At 47.8% G+C, this 20,614-nt stretch overlaps 1 protein-coding gene and 1 pseudogene across 5 annotated transcripts in view; both read left to right on the top strand.

Annotated features, from left to right (window-relative positions):
• The window catches only part of NIM1K (NIM1 serine/threonine protein kinase), a 67,096-nt gene extending 47,313 nt beyond the window's left edge, over positions 1-19,783 (top strand). For all 5 annotated transcript variants that reach the window (XM_047866496.1, XM_047866487.1, XM_047866478.1 and 2 more), the window contains 3 exons: positions 1,064-2,090; positions 16,687-16,955; positions 18,915-19,783. In XM_047866496.1, coding sequence (XP_047722452.1) covers positions 1,799-2,090; positions 16,687-16,955; positions 18,915-19,664 — 1,311 coding nt within the window. In that variant the 5' untranslated portion in view covers positions 1,064-1,798 and the 3' untranslated portion in view covers positions 19,665-19,783. The remainder of the gene's footprint in view (positions 1-1,063; positions 2,091-16,686; positions 16,956-18,914) is intronic.
• Positions 8,474-8,555, top strand: LOC125147693 (uncharacterized; annotated as a pseudogene).
• Positions 19,784-20,614: the final 831 nt, after the last annotated feature.

The following is a 20,614-nucleotide window of genomic DNA, read 5'->3' as shown; positions in this document are numbered from 1 at the left end:
GGGTCCATTTCTGGGTTCTTTATTCTGTTCCATTGATCTGAGTGTCTGTTCTTGTGCCAGTAGCATACTGTCTTGATGATTACAGCTTTGTAGTATAGCTTGAAGTCTGGGATTGTGATGCCTCCTGCTTTGGTTTACTTTTTCAAGGTTGCTTTGGCTATTCAGGGTCTTTTCTGGTTCCATACAAATTTTAGGATTATTTGTTCTAGCTCTGTGAAGAATGCTAGTGTTATTTTGATAGGGAAAGACTTTCTTTATGTAAGACATTGTGCTCCATGCTGAGGGAGAGAGGAGGGGAGCAGGGAATACAGATGAATTAAACCCAGTGCCCACTTTCATGGCGAGAAGACATTTTGGAAAAAAGCACAAAGCACAGTAGGGATTCAGAAAGTGATTATTTCTTACTAGAAGATGCAGGAGAAAAAGTCATGAAGATATTCACACTGGACAGTATTTCTTATCACTGAGGATGCCATAGACTTTTACCCTCCAGTAACATTATCCTCTGTTTCTGCACCTTCAGAATGAGCTGTTGGGCCTGGAGGCTAATACCTGATTAGAAATACCCAGAAAATAAGCTTGGAGACAAATTAGCCTTTGTCATCAAATGGCACAGAAAAAAAGAGTGGGAACCACCAATATAGGAAAAATTGTAAAGAACATTGTTCTTTGAATCAATGTAAGAATTTTTGAAAACTGATATTAATAGGAAACCTTTATCATCATTAATGCCATATCATTATTTTAAAAGTCTGGCTTTAAAGCAATTTAAGGCAACACGCATATTTCCTAAACATCAAGAAACAGAAAAATAGTTTTGCTAAAACTATTTACAGGCTGTGAGCGCTTTTCTAAAGTGTAGATTGAGGAGTGTGTGTATACATTTTCTTCTTACTAAATCATCTATAATCAAGCATTTACTACTGACAGTCATAACTGAAATTTGTACAGTGCTTTTTTTTTTCTTTTTAGATCAATGCTTACAAGGCAGTTTCACATTCATTATAAATCCTGTACAGTACATTGGCATAGGCTAATGAATTTTCTTATTCTCTGTTCTTAGGGTGAATCAGCACCTGCCAAACTTTTGAGACAGCTCACGGCTTAGAGGAAGCCTCATCTAAATAAAGGCCGGCTAAAGTGACATTGCAGGGATTTAATCCTTCTCTGGCAGCCCGTGTGACCAGAAGGCTGATTTGCAAGTTTCCACTCTCCTAGGGTCCAGATCACTGGGTCTCGGGGGCCCTGAGGCTGGCCAGCAGGAGAAGTGCAAAATGAAGCAGGTCAGAAGGGAACGTCAGCAGCAGGGACCCGGGGGCCTCCACGGGGCTCTTACACACCACAATGAAAGATTCTCCGGCCATCAAAGGAAATAGCAAACTGGAGGCTTTGTCTTGGGACGCAGCCACCTTCCACAGAGCATCAGACCGCATGGTGGGCCAGAAAGTTCCTGGAACCTGAGCAGGAGAGTGGTTATGGTAACTGGATGTGCGGGCCTAGACAGTGAGAGCTGGGCAGTGCCACGTGAGGGAAGGTGGGAAATGTCTTGAGTGAGGTGGGTGGCTCCTGGCCTGGCTGGGCAGACTCTGCTGGCCCGTGTGCCTCTGCCCCCCTCAGACCAAGAAGGGGTCTGCTCATCAAGGAGCCTACCCGGATCTGCAGGCCAGCAGTCACAGACACGGGGCTCTGGCAGGCCCTAACTCCCATCTCCCATCCCCCGGGCCCTTGACACTGCTCCCCAAGCCTGCCTTCGATTGGTGCCCTTGGCCGAGACGGAGATGTGAGCCTGGGGTGGACGATGACTGCAGTGTACGTGAATGGAGGTGGCCTGGTAACCCCCCACTATGCCAGGTGGGAACGGCGGGATAGCGTGGAAAGTGGCTGTCAGACGGAGTGCAGCAAGGAGGATGAGGAGGGGCAGCCCCGCCAGCTGACACCCTTCGAGAAGCTGACCCAGGACATGTCCCAAGATGAGAAGGTGGTGAGAGAGATCACGCTGGGGAAACGTATTGGCTTCTACAGAATCCGAGGGGAAATTGGAAGTGGGAACTTTTCCCAAGTCAAGCTCGGGATTCACTCCCTAACTAAAGGTAGGATCTGACCTTCCTGGATTGTCTCCTGTGGTATCAGGACCTAGTGCGGGGACAGGGGTAGGAGGCCAGAGCCAGGGAAGCAGATGAAGCGACATCACGGTGGCCCTGCTGGGCACAAGCCCTGTGCCACACGCCTTCCATTGTGACCTCAGTTGGTTTCCACAGTAATGGTGTGAGGTCAGGATTTGTATTTCCATTTGGAGATATGGAAACTAAGATCCAAAGAAGTCAAATGTGGTTTTTGGCAGTTCAATCTCAGAGGATTTTGACTCTAAAACCTCTCCCACTGTACCGTGTGGATGAGCTCACTCAACGTTGAGGGGACTGTGTCCAGTCAGGCCATGGAGAAGTGGGGTGGGGTAGGGCTTGGTTCCCAGGCAACTCATATTCCAAGTCCTTATTTATCACTTCTGTTTGTGTTTGTGTGTCAATGCAAATGGCACAGGAGGCCTCCCAGGTCACCACTGCCAGTAGCTAGCAGGGTTCAGTCTCCCCTCCTCACCTGAAGCTGCTACTTCTGTTATCTTTGGGGGAAAGGCTTTTGATCTCGGGACCTTCTCTGCTTCAGTCTACTACTCTGTGCTAGTTCCCGTTGTTGCTTGGCTCCTTGCCGTCTAGCAAAGACCCATGTTTCCTTGGATCCAGACACTCAGGACCCCAGACCAGCAGTGCCCATGACTCTGGCTTCAAGGAAGAACTCTGCAGAGAGCCCGGCAGACCTTTGTTGGCCCAGCCCAGTGTGGACTCTCCCCCATGCCACGTGTAACTTAGCTGAAGCCTAGAGATTATCATAAGGGAGTTGTAGGGCAGGAAAATAACATTTGTGACTTGATATAATTTACCAACTTCCTAAAGCCCATGGACTCTATCCTGTTCCTGAGAGTACTGTACTGACCTGTTCTCACCATAGGCCCAGCCTGCTACCCTATCTCCAGTGTCACTCTTCTCTCATATTAGAGTTGACTCTTATTTTCTTCTCTGCTCCAACCTTCAATTCCATCTCTATGTTTGGCCCCTATATAAAAGTCACCCCTGCCCCCCAACACATATACACACATGTGCACACATGCATAGTCCCAAGTCACTGGAGCTCCAAGTCTCCTGCTGTCTTGCTCAGAGCCCAAGCATTTGGGTTTACATCCTCACATCTTGGCTACTCACCTTGCTTCCCTGGGTAAATGACAGTACTTCAGCAGACAGTGACAGTGCTGACTTTATCCACAAAAGTAGGTCTAGTGCTGTAACTCGAATCTAATTGGGACATGTGTTGCTTTTCAGTGGTCTGGAGCAAGAATGAGAGACAAAGGGGACACAGGGAGACGAGGGGCCAGAAACTGGGAGAGAAGACATGATTAGGAAGGAGAGAAGAGAAGTTGGGTAAAGGCAAAACAGGGGAGGAACTCAGAAAGGAGAGCATGTCCAGCGCATCAGAAAGGCCATGGGGCAAAGGCTGAGCAAAGGCTACCAGATGTGGCCAACTTGGAGCTTTTTCCTGGGTGTGAGTTCAGGTGTTAGATTCCAGTGGTGAGGAAGCAGCGTGGGGCAGTGGAAAGAACAGGGATTCAGAATCAGATGAATTTGTTTCAGGTCCTGGTTCAGTCCCTTCCTAGGCACTTACTCTTTGGTCCCTAGTTAGTTGCCTCAGCCATAATATAGAGATAATGATTCTTACCTTAGAATTGTTGGGAAAATTAGAAAAAACGTATACAAAGTATATGGCACATAGTAGCCACTCAATAAAGGGTAGCTATCATTGGTGCAACTCGATTTTTTTACTTAAATAAACTTACTTCGGAAGGAAATGTAATGTTATTTAAATAATGAAAAACCAACGTCACTTGCTATGAATAGAAGGTAATGGCAAAAACAGATATGATGCAAACAAATTTAAAAGATTTATTATTTATTTATGTATTTGCCCAGCTTTATTGAGACATAATTGACATATAACATTGGGTAGGTTTAAAATATGCACCACAGTGATTTTATTATGTCTGTATGTATTGAAAAATGATTACCTCAGTAAGGTTATTTAAAACATCTGTCACCTCACGTAGTTAGGATTTTTTTGTGTATGGTGAGAACTTTTAAAATTTAGTCTCTTAGGAACTTCCACAAAGTTTTAAAGGAAAACCGCCAAGTAACAAAAAAGTAAAACATTCCAAAAACCGATCTGAGACTTTCTCTTTGCCTTAATTAGGAGAATTCAAGAATAACTGAAGCAGGAATAGTGTTTTTATGCTGTGCATCAGTGCCATTTAAGGCGGTTTCCATGCACAAAAATCATTTTGCGCCCCGTGAGTGTTACCGGCTCCACTTTGGGAAACACGGACCTCATCTAGCCCTCCCGCGTGTCCCAGAAGTGACACGGGTTCTTCCTGCAGCCTGCTTTCTGCCAGCCCTTCTCCCTGTTCAGACGGTGCCTAAGTGAGAGCCGTGTCATTAAGTAGCAGAAGGGCATGGAGTGAATATTGTGGAAAGACACTGGCTTTGGAATCAGTGAGACCTGGGTGGGATTTTTATTCTTTTTACTTCTGTGTGACCCAGAACAAGTTACTTTATCATTCTGTGCAATTTTTTTTAATGTTTACCTATTTATTTTGAGGGGGCAGGGAGCATGAGCCGGGGAGAGGCAGAGAGAGAGGGAGAGAGAGAATCCCAAGCAGGCTTCTCGCTGTCAGTGCAGAGCCCGATGTGGGGCTCAGTCTCACAAACCGTGAGATCATGACCTGAACCGAAGTCGTGTGGGACACTTAACTGACCGAGCCACCCGGGCACCCCTGCGCCTCAATTTCTTCATGAGTAAAATTTAAAAATCTAACACACTGAATATCTACCATGTGCCTAGACAGAGCCACACTAACCATTCATCAGATGCTATTATTAGTCTGATTTCAAAAAAGTCTCTGTTCTTTAGGCCTGCCGAGTCACACATAGCTGGGTTCGTGGAACAGAAGCCTACTCAGATTAGTTCGTGTGGGAATTGGAAGCAGAGCCGGGTCTCAAGATATCACACTCTCCATCTCTTCTTTCTCTGGGGCTCGTGGTTGCTCATTTCTGCTTCCCTTGATGAAAGTCGTGCCCCTCTATACTTCCCCCTGCAGAGTGGCTTTCTCTGCATGATTATCGGAAGACGCACGGCCACGAATGGTTGTTGCCAGTTCCACGTCTACACGATGTCCCAGCTTTATGACCCATCTCCATACCACTAGTTTCATTCTATGACAGCTCAAATTTTGAGGAGAGAGAATGTGACTGCTCAGCCACCAACCGATGACAGGCCGCCGCTGGGTTCAAGGGCACGCCTGCATCGGGTCAGCTGCAGCCTCTAGGGCCACAGGTCCCACGGCTCTCTCAGCAGAGCCTGAGGTCCAAAGTAGTGTCTCTGAGAGGGGAGAGTAGAGAGCACAGCAAATCAACGGACACATCCGCCAGAGCCGATAAGCAGCTAAGCACAGAAATCAGCGCAAGCCCTTAGCAAGCAAGTGTCTAAGTCTGCAGACAGGCTGTTAAGTAAGGGGGGCAGAAGAAGACGCATGACAGCAACAACTGGCATTTACACGGTGACTTCCTGCTCAAATGCCGAAGGCTTCTTGTCTGTTGTATTACAAAATTAACTGAATTCTAGTTCCTTGAGTTTCAGAGAACACGGCATTTTTCTGCTGTGCAAGTTGGGTGCCTCAGTGGCCTCACTGACATGCTCTCCTCAGTGCTGACCCACCACCAAGTAGCCCTGTTGTCAAAGGTTCAGTGTCACCCTCCGGCTATGGGACATATGTGCAAAAGAGGGGGACGAAGGCCAAAAGCACAGGGAGTGGAAAAATCAGTTCAACAAGCAAGTTTGAACAACAGAAAACGTAATGGCAGGTAATTGAGCAACAGAAAAGGAAATCCTGGGCCTCACTGGTAGGCCCATCCTGTAACGGGCTCGTCCTGGCTCTGCGCCCGGCCTCTCTTGGGTGGTTCTGCCTTCGGTGGGCCCCCCCCGTCAGGAAGGAGCAGGAAGGTGAGAATGAAAGGAGCTGAGAGGTTGGGCGGGGTAGCAAGGGGAGCCCCCAGATGCAACGACAGGGAAGGCTCAGGAAAGAGGAGGGTGGTTCCAGTACTGGGAAGTGGAGTCTCAGGGATCCGAAGAACTGGCCTGAGGAAAGGAGGAGGGACATTTGGCCACCCTGAGCTGACTGGAAAAGAAAGAGAGAAGCAACGTTCCTTCCAAATCTTTACCTCTGAGAGAGGAAGGAGATTTACCAGCAAGTGGCTTAGAAAGCTTCGCTGGGAATTTCAAACAGCTGTCCCATTGCCCAGCCACATCAGATTGTACAATGTGGACAGTGATTGTGTAAGTATGGTCCCCATCAAAGCCAGCTGGCCTGGAATTGTTATCAGGCTTTCTAGGCAATGGGGACAGCCTGGACAAGACAATGGAGGAGATTCCCGGGAAAGCAGAGAGTTTCAGTGCTGGGGGAGGGCGGGGGGTGGGGCAGCTCCTAGGACAGTCGTTTTCAAAGGGCACCAGCTGTTTTGGATCTCTAGAAGGAAGGCTCCAGTGGAGGCCCCTGTTGGCTGGAGTTTATTTTTATAGCTAACAGCTTAGATTCCCTTGGGCCTTGCAAGCTGATAGGGCAGAGCTATGAGTCCCCTTTTAAGCTGATTAGAAATTTCTCAAAAGAGATGATGCACTCAGCCTCTGAATATTTTATGTTCCATCTGTTGTCACAAACAAAAGTAAATGAGGCCACGGGTGCCTGTCCCTTTCTCTGTTGCTGCCCCTCCTGACCTCTTCTTCCCTGGTCTTCCTGTGTGTTGCTCTAGTCTCATGTTTCTAGAACCCTTTCTTCTTTTCTCTCAATTTACGTATTCATCAGTTTATTCATGCCCCCTCACCTTCCTTTTTAAAAATATAATAAACACTCCCGTACCGATATTTTGTTCTGGGCCTTACAGAGTCGAGTACAATATGGTGGTAGCCTATTAGGAACTCACGGTAGGTACTGGAGATGGGATATGACTGGAAGGTGTGGCCACAGAGTAAGGTAAATGGGTGTGTTCAGCTGTGCTCAAGGGGAGCAGGAAAGGGTCATTGACCGGGACAGGCTTGCAGTAGGCCTAGAGGTTTATGAAGCGCATGGAGGTATGAGCTAGTGAGGGGAGTATTTGGAAATTTAAAAGGAATTCGGCAAGGGGGATGCCGAAGGTGACACAGGCAGGGACTAGATCATGGAGAGTCTTCCTGTGCATTTGGGTTTTGTCATTTAGGTGTTGGGGAGCCACCGGAGAGCTTTAAGCAAGCAATTAATACAAAGTGATTAATATGATCAACTTTCAGTGAGGAAAGCAAATTGAAGTTGGGGCATGACAAGAGTCAGGGAAGTCAGAAAAAGTATTAGTCTAGTAGTCCAGATGAATGATGATGTCCATCTCAACTAAAGAAGTGACAGGAAGAATGGAGAGAAGGAGATGCATTTGAGAAATATTTCAGCATATTGGAAAACCCTGTGGTCAGTTGCATGGGTGAGAGCAGGAAGGGAGAAGAGGTATTGAAAGTGATCCCCAGGGTCCCATTTATTTAGCAACTCAGAAGTGGGTAGTGACTATAGAAAAAGAAGCAGATTTGAAAAAAAAAAAAAAAAATTAAAAAAAAAAAAAAAGGGCGCCTGGGTGGCGCAGTCGGTTAAGCGTCCGACTTCAGCCAGGTCACGATCTCGCGGTCCGTGAGTTCGAGCCCCGCGTCAGGCTCTGGGCTGATGGCTCAGAGCCTGGAGCCTGTTTCCGATTCTGTGTCTCCTTCTCTCTCTGCCCCTCCCCCGTTCATGCTCTGTCTCTCTCTGTCCCAAAAATAAATAAACGTTGAAAAAAAAATTTTTTTTTAATAAATAAATAAAAAAAGAAAAAGAAGCAGATTTGAGAGGGAAGATTTGGAAGCACTGATTTGGGGGAACATGAAGGTCACGGAGTCTAACAGCCACTCTGGAGCCCGAGGGAAAGTAGGAGCGGGAAATAAAGAGTTGGGGCTTAACACATCCAGGGGGTAGCGAAAATCTTGGGTGTTCTGGTTACAGGCTCCTTGGTGTCATTGTATCATTTTGATCCTTAGAATTTCCCCACATGGGTTATAAATAGTAAACATTCGACTAAACATTCAACGAATATTTGGTAACTTAAGTTAGTATAAAACTCCTCATGAGAACCCAGTGGGGGCAGGAAGAGATTTTAGAGGGAGCAATGCATGGCAGTACTCTCTGGTAAGTCCTCTCTGTGGTCACCTCCTGGCGGACAGGACTGGGGACTAACTCAGTCTAGAGTAAAGCTTCATAGAGAAGGCTCATGGATTTTAAAGAAATGATACCTCCCCTTGAACACATTCATTAAAACAGCAATTAATCGCTTCTCGGCCTTTTGGCTAAGATCAAGTGTAAAACAGCAATTAAAGCTTGTTTTCTTATTTTTTTTTTTTCAACGTTTATTTATTTTTGGGACAGAGAGAGACAGAGCATGAACGGGGGAGGGGCAGAGAGAGAGGGAGACACAGAATTGGAAACAGGCTCCAGGTTCCGAGCCATCAGCCCAGAGCCCGACGCGGGGCTCGAACTCACGGACCGCGAGATCGTGACCTGGCTGAAGTCGGACGCTTAACCGACTGTGCCACCCAGGCGCCCCATTATTTTAAAAACGGTTTAAAGCAGTTTTGGTGAATCCATCCTAAATAGGTCCAATATTGGAAATACTGTAACCAAAAAATGCTCATTGCGGGTGTTATTTATCATGCAAAGGACTAGAAATCCCTTATGTGATCCAATGATATAAGAATTGCCAGGTAAATGAAAGCATATACACTGGATAGAAGGTTACACAGCCATTAAAAATCAGGATTAATGAAGAGTCTACAGTAACGTGGAAGGTGCATGGAACAGAATAGTCAATGAAAAAGCAAAGTGCCAAATTGAGTTTACTCTGTGATGATATTCCTCACCCTGGGTTCTTGTGAGGTTAGATCAGAGCATTCATTCCACAAATATTTGTTGAGCACCTGCTGTGTAACAGGTACTCTTCTAGGGACTGGGAATACAGCAGGGAACAAAATAGACAACAACATGGTGCTATGAAGCTTACATTCTACTGGGGAGAGACAGACAAAAATAAGTCAGGAAAATATTCATTATGTTACATAGTGGTGAGTGATAAAAAGAAAATCAAACAAAGGGGATAGGGAACAGAGAAGGCCACATTTTAGATACGTTGGCAGGGACAGCCTTACTGAGGGGGTGATCCCTGACCTGAAAGAAGGTCACCGCCCACAGATGTGGGGGAGAAGTGGTCATGCAGAGGGGGTAGCAAGCCTAAGGAGGGGGTGTGACTGTAGTACTCCGGAACGGCCAGAGGGATGAGGCCATGGGACAGCAGTGACCAGATCATGTGGGCTCATTATGTCATAGGAAGGACTCCGGCTTTTCCTCTGAGTGAAACTGGAGCCAAGCATAGAAGTGACACGATCTGGCTTATGCTTTAATAGGATCACCCTGGCTGCTCTGTTGAAAATAGACTGCGAGGGGTCAAAGGCAGAAAAGGAGAGATCAGGTAGGTGTCTGTGCCAGTTATCCAGGCAAGAGATTAGTGGTGGCTTGGAGCAGGAAGTTAGCAGTGGAATGCTGAGAAGCGGCTGGATTCCGGCTGTATCTAGTAGGGATCTGCTGACAGATTCAAAGTGGGGTGTAAGAGAAGAGTCAGATCCTCAAAGGTTTTGGTCCTGACAAGTGTAAGAATAGAGTTTCCGTTTACTGAAACTGGGGAGACTGTAGGAGGAGCGCGTCTGGGGGTGGGGGGAGGAGACCCAGAGTACGGAACATGTTGTGTCGTACGTACTTTTTACACATCCATTACGCATACGTGTCGGGGCCTCACCCACGTCTCCAGGCACCTTACCACCTCGGTGCATGCAAGCCTAACCTTCACATGCCAGTCTCTCTATCTCTCTGCCTCTGGACTTTCTCTGGGTTCTGGAGCCTGCTCTTCCCGCAGGCATGGGAGGCCAGAAGGAGAGGGGAATTTACATCCCCCAGAAATGGGCAAAAACCAATTACTGGCAGTGGTTGATCCATAAATACACCAGCTCTTCTTGTGTTATCGAGGCACAGTAACTCAGCAGGATGACCGATAACTTGCTTAGTAACACATCATTTACTGGCCATCTTTCCTTTCCCATCTCGGTTCCTCATTCTTCTATCTGTATTTCCTGGGGTTATCTCCTTCGTAAACTGCTTGCACCTGCATCCCTGCCTCGGACTCTGCTTCAGGCAGAATCCAAACTAAGACAACTAAGTGGAGAGGTCATGCAGGCAGACATGCTTCTGCATCTGGAATCACCAAGGAAATGGTTGTAGGGAGGGAGTCCAAGGACTGTGCCTCCACGTAGCCAACACTCAGAGGCTACCGAGATGAAAAGGACACAGCAAAAGAGGCTTAGAAGTAGAAGAGGCAGGAGAAAAGACACATACCATGTGCATTCACTAATATGTGGAATCTAAAAAAAAAAAAACCAACAGACCGACTCTTAAATATAGAGAATAAGCTGGTGATTACCGGAGGCAGGGAGGGTGGGGGGAGGATGGGTGAAATAGACAAAGGGGACTAAGAGGCACAAGCTTCCAGTTATAAAATAAATAAGTCACGGAGATGGAAAGCACAGCACAGGCGATATAGTCAATAATAGTGCAATAACGTTGCATGGTGACGGGTGGGGAGTACGTACCGAGGTGAGCGTTATGTGTGGAACTTGAATCACTATATGGTACACCAGAAACTAATATACCATCGTATGTCAGCTTCAATAAGAAAAAAAACAAACACAAGAAAGAGGGAAGAGAAATGCCATAGAAACCAAGTGATAAAGGTGTTTCAAGGAGAAGGGATAAAGCCTAAGAAATAACAATTGGTCTTAGCAAATTGGGAGTCATTGCTGACCCCGAGAGGCCTCCAAAGTAAGGTGTACATTCCCTAGGGGATGCCCAAGATGATCACTGGATAAGGGAAGGCAATATTAGAATTTCCGGGGGCACCTGGGTGGCTCAGTCAGTTCAGCGGCTCACTCTTAATTTTGGCTCAGGTCATGGCCTCTCAGTTCGTGGGTTCAGGCTCCACACCGGGCTCTGTGTTGACAGCTCGGAGTCTGCTTGGGATTCTCTCTCTCCCTCTCTCTCTCTCTGCCCTTCCCCCATGCTCTCTCTCTCTCTCTCAAAACAAATAAATAAACTTGGAAAAAAGAATTTCCATTTATATTTATTTGTCATGATATCTTTTGAATTTCCATGATTATATATACATTTAAAATGTGTATATTAGTACACGTATATTATATATATATATATATATACACACATATATGTGCCCTCTCTGTGTATATATATATATATATATACATACACACACACACATATATATGTGCCCTCTCTGTGTGTATATATATATATATATATATATATATATACACAGAGAGGGCCACGTTTATTTGAGATAAGTTGGCAGTGACAGCCTTCCTGAGGGGGTGATCACTGATCTGAAAGAAATAAGGTTGCTGCCCACAGATGGGGGGGGGGGAAGCAGTCATGCAGAGAGGGTAGCAAGCCTAAGGAGGGAGTGTAGTACTGTAGTAGTCCAGGAACGGCCAGAGGGATGAGGCCAGGGGACAGCAGCCACCAGATCACGCGGGGTCATTATGTCATAGGAAGGACTCTGGCTTTTCCTCTGAGTGAAACTGGAGTAGTGCTCAAAAATATTTCATGGGTCAAGAAAGCCAATCAAAAGGTGTGTGGACCAATACCCCAAGGTATCAGGGCCTTTCCTGCTTCAAGATCTTCTTTCCTGTACATCCCACCCACTAGAACCTTCCCTCACTGCCTCTGCACTACCTTCCTCTAGCTGACACTTAGTCAGATTCCAGGGAAAGCACAGCCTCTTGCTTTTCACCCATATCACCTCCCGCACCTTTACCCTGCAAGCCTGCTGTGCCCAGCGTCTTCCACCTGCCTCTCCAGATCCACTCTCCACCCCCCATTCTGCTCTCTGCCCCAGACTGTGTTATGTCTCCGTAGTTCTCTGGGTTCCAGTTGGCTTTGGTCTCTTGCAGGGGATCAAAGGAACGAGAGGGAGGGCCTGATACCTATTCTCCCAGCCCCTGGCTCTGTGTCTGTAAAGACGATCTTAGATCCTCTCGTGGCAAATTTTTTACACCACCCTCTGTGTTCTAATATCGATTTTCTCCCCTTTTCCCTTTGGTCCTCCAGATATATTCTGCCTGGTTCACTTTAGGTTTAAAAATGTGAATTAGTTGCTGTCACTTAGCAATTGGAACGTTTGCATAAAAATTCAGAGGTCTGGCTTCTCTTGAAAAAAATCAGATGTGACAACACCGAGTCTCCGTGGCAAACAGCGACAACTGTCTGGAGTTGAGTTTGCACCAGGGCATGTCCTCCTCAGGACACCGTGGTCCCCACTGTTCCCGGTTGCTTTATGCAAGCTCGCCACCCTATCGCCACCCTGGCCTCTTGAGATATTCAAGTCTGCAAGTCCTAGCTTAAGGAATGTGTTGCCCACTACATGGGACCTGTGTCAGACTCCTGACTAGATTTGGAGAAAGGGGAGGATTACTCGAGTGTGTCCAGTCTCTCTCCCTCCTGCCAGCACCAGGAGAGTCCTCTCTCTGGGATCTCCCAACCCGCCAACCTGCTCCCAGGCCTATTCTTCTATCTGTTTCCCTCAGTGCAGCCCGAGTACTCATTCAGACACAGAAGTCAGATTATCCCTCTCCCGAGAACCGTGGACTGTCTTCCCGCTGTCCCACAGGCAGAGCCTATGTTTCTTAAGGCAGCCTCCAAAGCCCCGGATTTTCTCATCCCGCGTACCCCACTGGGCTCCCTTCATTCTCTGTGTCCAGCACAGTGGGCTCCCGCTCGAGTCCTCGAGCACACATGGTGTCCCTCTGTCCCTCGCCTGGGCCTGGCACACATGTGATCCCACAGCCACGTGCCTGGCCTCCCTCCTCACCTCTCGGTCACGGCTCAAATGTCCTTTCCCAGGGAGGCCTTTCCATGCTCCACCCGCACCCCTTCCTCACACGTGCTGCACTTGTAATATGGGCTTTTTAAAAGTCTCTGTCCCTTGCTGAGCTGCAGGGACAGTGTCTTCCTCACTGCCTGGCACGTTGTCCCCGTGCTCACGGAACCCTTGTTGAAAGAGTGGATTTGGAGACCTCGCTCTCCTTGGAAGAGCAGTTTCTTTCACTTAGTGACAATCCAGGATACTGGGGCCTTTTTCATGTTTTCTATGATCATACATTTATGTTTTTTTTTTTTTTTTTTTTTTAAATTTTTTTTTCAACTTTTATTTATTTTTGGGACAGAGAGAGAGAGAGAGAGAGACCATGAACGGGGGAGGGGCAGAGAGAGAGGGAGACACAGAATCGGAAGCAGCCTCCAGGCTCCGAGCCATCAGCCCAGAGCCTGACGCGGGGCTCGAACTCACGGAGCGCGAGATCGTGACCTGGCTGAAGTCGGACGCTTAACCGACTGCGCCACCCAGGCGCCCCTATGATCATACATTTATGTTAGGAGACATGGCAATAATCTGATTCGACACCAAGTAGAGGAAACAGGTGGACAGGAGTGAGGCCCAGGGGGGATCCAGGGCACAGAGTTTAAGAAAGGCTTCCCTCGGGGCGCCTGGGTGGCTCAGTTGGTTGAGTGACTGACTTCGGCTCAGGTCATGATCTTGCAGTTTGTGAGTTCGAGCCCCGCGTCAGGCTCTGTGCTGACAGCTCGGAGCCTGCCGCCTGCTTCGGGTTCTGTGTCTCCCCCCCTCTCTGCCCCTCCCCTGCTCATGCTCTGTGTCTGTCTCTCAGTAATAAATAAACGTTAAAAAAATAATAATAGGGGGCGCCTGGGTGGCGCAGTCAGTTAAGCGTCCGACTTCAGCCAGGTCACGATCTCGTGGTCCATGAGTTCGAGCCCCGCGTCGGGCTCTGGGCTGATGGCTTGGAGCCTGGAGCCTGTTTCCGATTCTGTGTCTCCCTCTCTCTCTGCCCCTCCCCTGTTCATGCTCTGTCTCTCTCTGTCCCAAAAATAAATAAATGTTGAAAAAAAATTAAAAAATAATAATAATAATAAAAAAGGCCTCCCTCTCGCAGCTCCTCTCCTGCCTTATTCTGGTCCAGGCCCTGGGAGGGCAGCCTTTGCCAAGAGCCACTCAAATATAAAATAAAATTTAAAAATGGGGCACCTGGGTGGCTCAGTCAGTTAAACGTCAACTCCTGACTTCCGCTCAGGTCATGATCTCATGGTTCATGGGAATGTGTTGGGCTCTGTGCTGTTAATGCAGAGCCTGCTTTGGGATTCTCTCTCTCTCCCTCTCCCTCTGCCCCTCCCTTGCTTGCTCTGTCTCTCTTAAAATAAATAAATAAACTTTAAGAAATAAAAGAAAACAAAAAATAAAATAAGACTCGAATTGTGCTCAAAGGAGGTTTGTGACAGCAGCCTGACCTCACCGCGACCTGATTCTTGGGTGCCCGCAATGTGGGCGACCACGTGCCTCTGCCTGCCACACAGCAAAGAGGATATGCACCCTAACAGGAGTCCGGGTCAGGTTCAGGGTCAGGATCAGGGAAGAGCGGCGGTGGGGGCTCTTCTGCAGCCGATCTGCCAGGTTAAAGGATGGGGCTCATCATTCCAGCTGTTAAAATAGCAACTCTACCTAACAGGCTACCCAAAACCAAGAGTTTCTGCTTCTGGTAAGCAGGTGGAGTGAATCTTACTCCTAAGGACGGAACAGTAGAAAAGACATGATGGGGGAGGCAGAAGGCCCGGACGGCTGGTAGTGGCAGTGCATCCCCAGGGCCGATTGCCCACTGAGGTGACACAAAACCCCAAGGGTTCTGCTCCGTTGTGACTCGCCTCCTTCTTCCCTAGTGTTGCCTCCTCTAGAGCAAGCATGACCTCAGAGACCAGAGAACCCTGCCCCTTTCCATTCCAGAACCCCCGAGGAGCTACTTTAATATACAAACAACACTCCTGTTTTTAACTAGCGGCATCTATTTTTGCGCCCACATCCACTGTGCCCGACTTCTTCAAAGCAGTTGTGGGTCTCCAGGGACCCTGCAATCCTGTTTTCCCATTTACTTGCCTGGAAACTTCTTTCTTCCTAATACAAAATGTGGTCCAATTCGAACCAAAAAAAAAAAAAAAAAGAATTGTTTTACTTTGGAGTAGATTCACTGTGTTCAAACATTAACCATTTTTATTATGCAATATATGTTAATTGATTAATTGTAGGAAAATTAGAGAATACAGATAAGTTAAAAAAAATTAACGGAAAGCCACCCGTGATCCCCCTATTAATAAAATAAGTATTCTAAACTTTTTGGTGAATAACTTGCCAGACTTTTTTCTATGCAAATGTGTATTTGTATTTTTTTTCTCACTTGTTCTGTATTGAACATCACCTCATGTCAATTAATAAAAATCAGCATCATTAATTTGACAGCTGCATGGTGTACCATTATAGAGATGGATGGACCACACTTCATTTTAGCTGTCTCTCTTGCTGGGTGCTGTTCCCAATGTCACCAAAGTCTTCTGACATGGGGAGTCTTGTGCCCACGTCAGATTATTTCTTTAAGGTTAATCGACCAAAATGGCTGGCTCAAAACATGCAGCCATGCTTAAGGCTCTCAATACATAACAGTAAACTGCAGTCCAGAGCCATCATACCAGCGAACCCTCCCGCCAGCCACATGTCACCCTGCCGGTCAGTCTCGTGCACCCCCTGACCTCTGCACAGACCTCTGTGTGGCCCATACTCTTACATTATATGCTTTGTGCTGCCAAAGTCAGATAAAACGTAGCCACGTGGGAAGAGGGAGGAGGGGGAGACAGACAAGGAATCAGCATCTATAGGCCGGTGTGCTGAGATTATCGTACGGAGAATACATGGAATTGACATCCTGGGACTGGTTCTGAGGCTAGCCTTGAAGGGTAATCAGGAGTTACCTGAGTACAGAACAGGGAAGCAGTGACGAGCCAAGCAGAGGAAATGATCCAGATGGAGGAAAGGTCCCAGGCATGGATGTTCAGTCCCTTTTCAGGGAAAACAAACAGTTGTGTAACGTTGTGCATGGGGCTGTGGGGACTGTGGATGGGAGCGATGCAGGATGAGGCAGAAGAGGGGGGTTGGGTCTGATGAGGAGGGGCTTTCTGGGCTAAGCAAAGAAACTTACACTTTACCCAGACAACTAGATAAAGATCATCAAACTGAAACTTCCTTGGAAGACAGGAGTCTTGGAAGTCCGGAAGTCCTAGAAGACAGGAAAACACACAAAAGCTGTGTGAGGAAAACTCACACCGATCCCAGGAATGAGCACTGTAGTGAGCTCAAGGAACTCCCGTCTGTCTGTCATCACCACTGACGAGCTCCAGGAGCTTGAGAACAGCCATTTAACCTCTGTGTCCAGTAAAACAAAGGGGCCCATGTGGGTTCCTCACACTTCTAGCTATCTATGCACCTGTGAACATGGGCACATCATCTCTTTTTTTTTTTTTTTTTTTTCCAGAAAAGGTGGCCATTAAGATCCTGGACAAGACCAAGCTGGACCAGAAAACCCAAAGGCTACTGTCCCGTGAAATTTCCAGCATGGAAAGACTGCACCATCCCAACATCATCCGTCTGTATGAAGTGGTGGAGACCCTATCCAAGCTCCACTTGGTGATGGAGTATGCAGGGGGTGGGGAACTCTTTGGGAAAATCAGCACTGAAGGGAAACTCTCAGAGCCAGAAAGCAAGCTCATCTTCTCCCAGATTGTGTCTGCCGTGAAGCACATGGTGAGTGGGTGTGAGGGATGGAGTCTTGCCCCCACGCGGCCCACAGTGGGAGCGTGGGCTCCAGTTGGCCACTCTCCAAGCGTCCCCAGAGGCTTTGGGTCCTGCAAAAGGCAGACAGTAGTCCCTTCTGTGAGAGTCTAGACGAGATTACACTCTTTGCCCGCATCTCGTCACTGCCAGACAGCTGGCTCCACGCTGCTTCGGAGCCCTGTCTCCCTGCCTCTGTGTCTCTCTCCCCTCTTACCACGTCTCACATTCCAAATCCTCTCCACCCTTCATGATTCCGCTCAGTTTTGTCTCTCTCTGGAATTTTCTTCAATGTCACGTCAGCTCATACAGACCCTTCTTGCCTTTGGTGAATTCCTTCAGCTCTGGCTCCCTCTGTGCTCAGTTGGTTAGCATTTATTATGTCATTCTTACTTCAGTCCTCTGATCATTTCTTTAGGTAAATGTGGACTCCTAAAACACACACACACACACCCCTAGTTCCTCCCAGAACTGGTTCTGCTGTGCCTCTCCACCGTTGGCTGTTTTGCCCCCACACACTGAGGAGCCTGACACGTGGGCCTGACCACCATCTTTACGGCTCCATTAGTGTAGAAGTCTGGGCGGTCCTCTTTACCTAGTGCAGTCTCAGTACCGTTGGCAGAAAAGAGACACTCGTCTGGGGTCTATGTGAGGCGAGAGGCTATTTCTAGTTCATTCTTCTGACTGGATGCTGTGGAGGCAAGGCTGTCATCAGTGACCTCCTGGACAAATTACTAAGGGAAATTAGTGACCCAGGGACCTGAGATAGGCATTGGGAGGGAGAAGAGAAGGAAAAGGAAGTGAGTGAGAGAGAAAAGCCCAACCGTAATGGGGGTGGGTGCTTCAGATCTTCAGTTCCACCAGGTGTCATTTAAGTGGCCCCATGCTGTGGTGAACTGTCCCAGGGCCAGGCAGTAAGCCAGACCGACATTGAGCAATGGAGCAGATGGGCAAAGAGTCTTCCACATCCTACTTGGAAAGGAAATTGAGTGGGAGAGCAGAGGGAACTCAGACTGAGGCCTCTGAAACTCCGTGCCCTGACATTTCTCCCATCTGTCCAGTGGTGAGTCATGGACACAGATCCAGATTCCACTGAGCGTGTCCACTCTGGGCTGGGACCTTGCTGAGCACTGCAAATACCGTACCACTGGCCACCCTCACAGCAATCTCACGAGGTGGCTCCCGGTATCTCGTTTTACACAGAAAGGAAACACTCATATTACGCTGCTGGGATCATTGAACCTAAAATTAACCCAGCCATCAGGCTCCAAAGCCCAGATTCTTACCCCAGGAAGCCCAGCAAAGTCACATTAAACCATCCCAAGAGCCCTCGGGACTAAGCAGGTCAGGGGTCTTCAAGGTTGTCTGTATGGATCCAGAATGCGAGAGTGGGGGTGGGGTACATGCTCGCCACCCACAATGGGACTTGCTAGAACTTGCTGAATATAGCCTCTTTCCTTCTACTGAATTCTGGAGGCGAGCCCCCACAAAGGAGCAGGGTTGAAAAGTTGGGGAGGGCTCTAAGTCCCGTTGGTGTTGGCTCTAGTCAAGAGTTGCTCAGCCAGAAAAACTCATTCATGGCCTCAAACATGAAGGATTACCGTTTCGTTGTGTTTTGGAGCATGTAGTTTCAAAAGATCTAAGTTTCATTCTGGCACTGATTCCTGAGTCACAAGTGTCAGACAGAGTCCAACCGTTGCCCCACGGAAGAACAGAACCTTTGGTCTATTTGGGGGATGTGTGGGTGTCACGTCGGCTAAAGGGCATGGCCGGGCGGCCCTTGAGGCTTGCAATCTGAGTTAGGTTGACATCCGCTGAACTGGTTATTACTCCGTCATCTATCACTTCACTGTTTCAGAGCAACTGACACATTCGCTTCTGTTAGTATTATTCCTTGAAAATGATAGCTTTTCCCTGTGTCTTCTTCCACAGCATGAGAAACAAATTATTCATAGAGACCTGAAAGCAGAAAATGTGTTTTATACCAGTAATACTTGTGTGAAGGTGGGTGATTTTGGATTCAGCACAGTAAGTAAAAAAGGCGACATGCTCAACACTTTCTGCGGGTCGCCTCCCTACGCGGCGCCCGAGCTTTTCCGAGACGAGCATTATGTCGGCATTTATGTGGACATCTGGGCCTTGGGGGTGCTTCTGTACTTCATGGTGACCGGCACCATGCCGTTTCGGGCAGAGACCGTGGCCAAGCTGAAGAAGAGCATCCTGGAGGGCGCATACAGCGTGCCTCCGCACGTGTCCGAGCCCTGCCTCCGCCTCATCCGGGGCGTCCTTCAGCCCGTACCCACCGACAGGCACGGCATCGATTCCATCATGAGCAATGAGTGGATGCAAGGGGTGCCGTACCCCACCCCTCTGGAGCCTTTCCAACTGGATCCCAAACATTTGTCCGAAACCAGCACCCTCAAGGAAGAAGAAAACGAGGTCAAAAGCACTTTAGAACACTTGGGTATTACAGAAGAGCACATTCGAAACAACCAAGGGAGAGATGCCCGAAGCTCCATTACAGGGGTCTATCGGATCATTTTACATAGAGTCCAAAGAAAAAAGGCTTTGGAAAGTGTCCCGATAATGATACTACCAGACCCGAAAGAAAGGGACCTGAAGAAAGGGTCCCGTGTCTATAGAGGCATAAGACACACATCTAAGTTTTGTTCAATTTTATAAATTGCGTTAACTGCTGATAATTAACCAAGAGCATTGTTGCTGCTTTTAAATTTTTTCATGGACAACTTGGGTGGAGACATTTTTGTAATTTTTAAATAAATTTAAATTTAAGATCTGCATTTCCCCCCCAGAAAAGCCTAGATTTGCTTTCTTGTTCTTCAACTCTAGCATTCATTCATTTATTTAATCAAGAAATATTTCTGCCAGGAACTGTTTAAGGTGCCGAAGAAAGAGCAAAGAATGACACAGGCCCGGCCCCTCCCCTCCTGTGCAGGATATTCTAGTGCCGGACAAAGGCACCGACAAAGACATTTTTTACAGAAAAAATGTCAGATAGTGATAGATGCTTTAAAGAGAATGCAAATAGGGTGATGTGATATTAGAGGTTTGCTACCTTGGATGGGACCGTTAGGAGAGGATACTTGGAGTAGATAGTCTGAGATCTGAATAGGAAGCAGCAGTGACCCTTGGAAAGCAGGCCAAGAGCATTCCAGGCAGCTAGGGGTTCAAGACTGGGTTCCTCCCAAACAAAGCCTAGGACAGAGGCTCCATGTAGAATAGTTTCTTTGGGAAATGATCCTGGAGAGGAGAGAGGGGCAGGGGAGAGAAACAGGAAAAGCCAACACAGACTGGCCAGAGCTATGGGTGGTCGGCACTCAGTCCTGCAGGACGCTCTGAGGAGCCTTATGGAACACATCTCAGGTGTCTGCCTAGGGCACAAATGGAGAAACATTTACCCATCACCTCCTGTTCACCACTAGTCAAGAGTGGTCCCATGGTGTCACCTGCCCTGCATCCCCAGAATTTGCTGTGTGTAAGTACCCCTGGAGCATGCTTTGGAAGAACATTTGCAGATTATGATGTGTGAGTGCCAGATGAGTTCCTGGTGCTTCCCATGACATAGTGTCAGAGAAGCCCCGGAGGTGGCCAGGGTCAGGTGACAAGATACG

The sequence above is a fragment of the Prionailurus viverrinus genome, chromosome A1 (genome assembly GCF_022837055.1).
Source record: "Prionailurus viverrinus isolate Anna chromosome A1, UM_Priviv_1.0, whole genome shotgun sequence".
NCBI classification, from domain to species: Eukaryota; Metazoa; Chordata; class Mammalia; order Carnivora; family Felidae; genus Prionailurus; species Prionailurus viverrinus.
The sequence above is the reverse complement of the archived record's forward strand: the minus strand, read 5'-3'. Positions and strand labels throughout refer to the sequence as shown.